Below are 1,666 nucleotides of genomic sequence, written 5' to 3'. Positions count from 1 at the left end.
GAAAAAATTGTATTACACGTGTATAAGGGATGACCACTAGGTGGACATCCAATATGCTAGAAAGAGGTCATCAACGACCCAACCACAAAGAAAAATAATGTTCTCCGGGTTCCTAACCCATGAGCAAAGAGGGGTTAGATGATGGCGGTGGTGTTTTCAAAGGGATGGCATGTGTAACCTGATCACCTCTGCCCATCAAACTCTCAACCCATGCGCTCCAGTTGCAACACTGATTCTGCCCAAATTTGACGTCATGTTACTTAGTTTGGTTTGAAATAAAGAACTTGATTAGCTTAATAATTCCAACTTAATCCCGGGCAAAGCCGGGCTATACTGCTAGTAATTAATGTAATATTGTATATCTTAGAGAAGTGTTCATAAACTCCAAATAATAAGGATAAAACATTGCTTGTTTTCTTCTTATATATATATTTTTGTCCAATTAGGGTTTCGTCTTCAGGTTTTTTTTTGTCCTACACTGAAACCACCTGATCTGTTCAAGCAGCAGAGGTGCACTGACAATAAAGCAAATAGACTAACTACAGGGTGTCCACAAAGACTGGGTACATGGAGTAAATATAATCATAACATAAACAATTAAATATAAGAAATAGTAATTTCTTAAAGTATGTCTTAATCCCCATGTGAGTACATGAAGTAAATATAATCATAACATAACCAATTAAATATAAGAAATAATAATTTCTTAAAGTATGTGTTAATCCCCATGTACCCAGACTTTGTGGACACCCTGTACAATGGGCATGTTACTCAAACTCGAGTACATGTGTGCGGCTTTTTGATAGCGCTTCGCTGAAATTTTCTATAAATACCTTTCGAATGGTGTCGATTACGATTATATCAGAATTTAATGTAAAGAAAAGAAAATATGTCAGCGTGCACCTATACATACCGACACACATCATATATATATATATCCACAAGAGGAAATTTGAAATTTTGAAAAAAATTATTTGATGTAAGTCAGTATGTAATATGTGGCAACCCTCAATTACATGTATATATATGTGTGTGTGTAAGTGTGTAAACTTACGAAACTAAGAGACGTCATGGGTAAATAGCTTCGTCCGAATTTTGGCGCATCTTTCATTAAATTATGAAAACTGTTCGGTTTTGCTTATAATGGTGACATAAGTTGTTCCTTAGGAAAATGTTATGTAACGTGTCAGGTGAATTATGTCAAAAGAAAGCAACGATGACGATCTTTGGAACTTTATACCGCTTCGTCGACGGAAAACGAAGTCGTTACATTCAAGCATTAACAATGAAACATATTCTTATTCTCAAAATAAAGAGAAAACTGCTAATTATTTAGGTCCGAAACTTGAAACATCCAGCTTTGGAATTAAAAAAGAAAAAGGTATTGTAAAAATTGAACCAGAAAGTTTTGTGGCCACGAAGAACGTGTCTTGCAAAGTATCTGGTAAACATCAGTTGTTTAACCCTAAACGCCTCTTTTTTTTGGATATCTACGAATATTGCTATGTGTATTTTTTTTTTTTTGTGTGATTTGCAAACATTTTGGGTGCTAGTGCGACACAAGGGTCCTGAAATGTTGACTTAACGGGTACTACTAAAGCAGCACGGTCCCGAACGCGCAGTCGCGCGTCCGCACTAGCTAGTCGTGAATGGTCGATCCTAACCC

At 36.1% G+C, this 1,666-nt stretch overlaps 1 protein-coding gene across 4 annotated transcripts in view; it reads left to right on the top strand.

Moving 5' to 3' along the window:
- Positions 1-779: 779 nt before the first annotated feature.
- The window catches only part of LOC106881526 (serine-rich adhesin for platelets), a 22,113-nt gene continuing 21,226 nt past the window's right edge, over positions 780-1,666 (top strand). For 2 of the 4 annotated variants that reach the window (XM_014931946.2, XM_014931947.2), the window contains exon 1: positions 780-1,444. In XM_014931946.2, coding sequence (XP_014787432.1) covers positions 1,198-1,444 — 247 coding nt within the window. In that variant the 5' untranslated portion in view covers positions 780-1,197. The remainder of the gene's footprint in view (positions 1,445-1,666) is intronic. The other 2 variants (XM_014931944.2, XM_014931945.2) reach the window with 2 other exon arrangements.

Source organism: Octopus bimaculoides, chromosome 2 (assembly GCF_001194135.2).
Source record: "Octopus bimaculoides isolate UCB-OBI-ISO-001 chromosome 2, ASM119413v2, whole genome shotgun sequence".
Classification (NCBI taxonomy): domain Eukaryota; kingdom Metazoa; phylum Mollusca; class Cephalopoda; order Octopoda; family Octopodidae; genus Octopus; species Octopus bimaculoides.
Note: the sequence above shows the minus strand (reverse complement) of the source record. Positions and strands in the feature narration are given on the sequence as shown.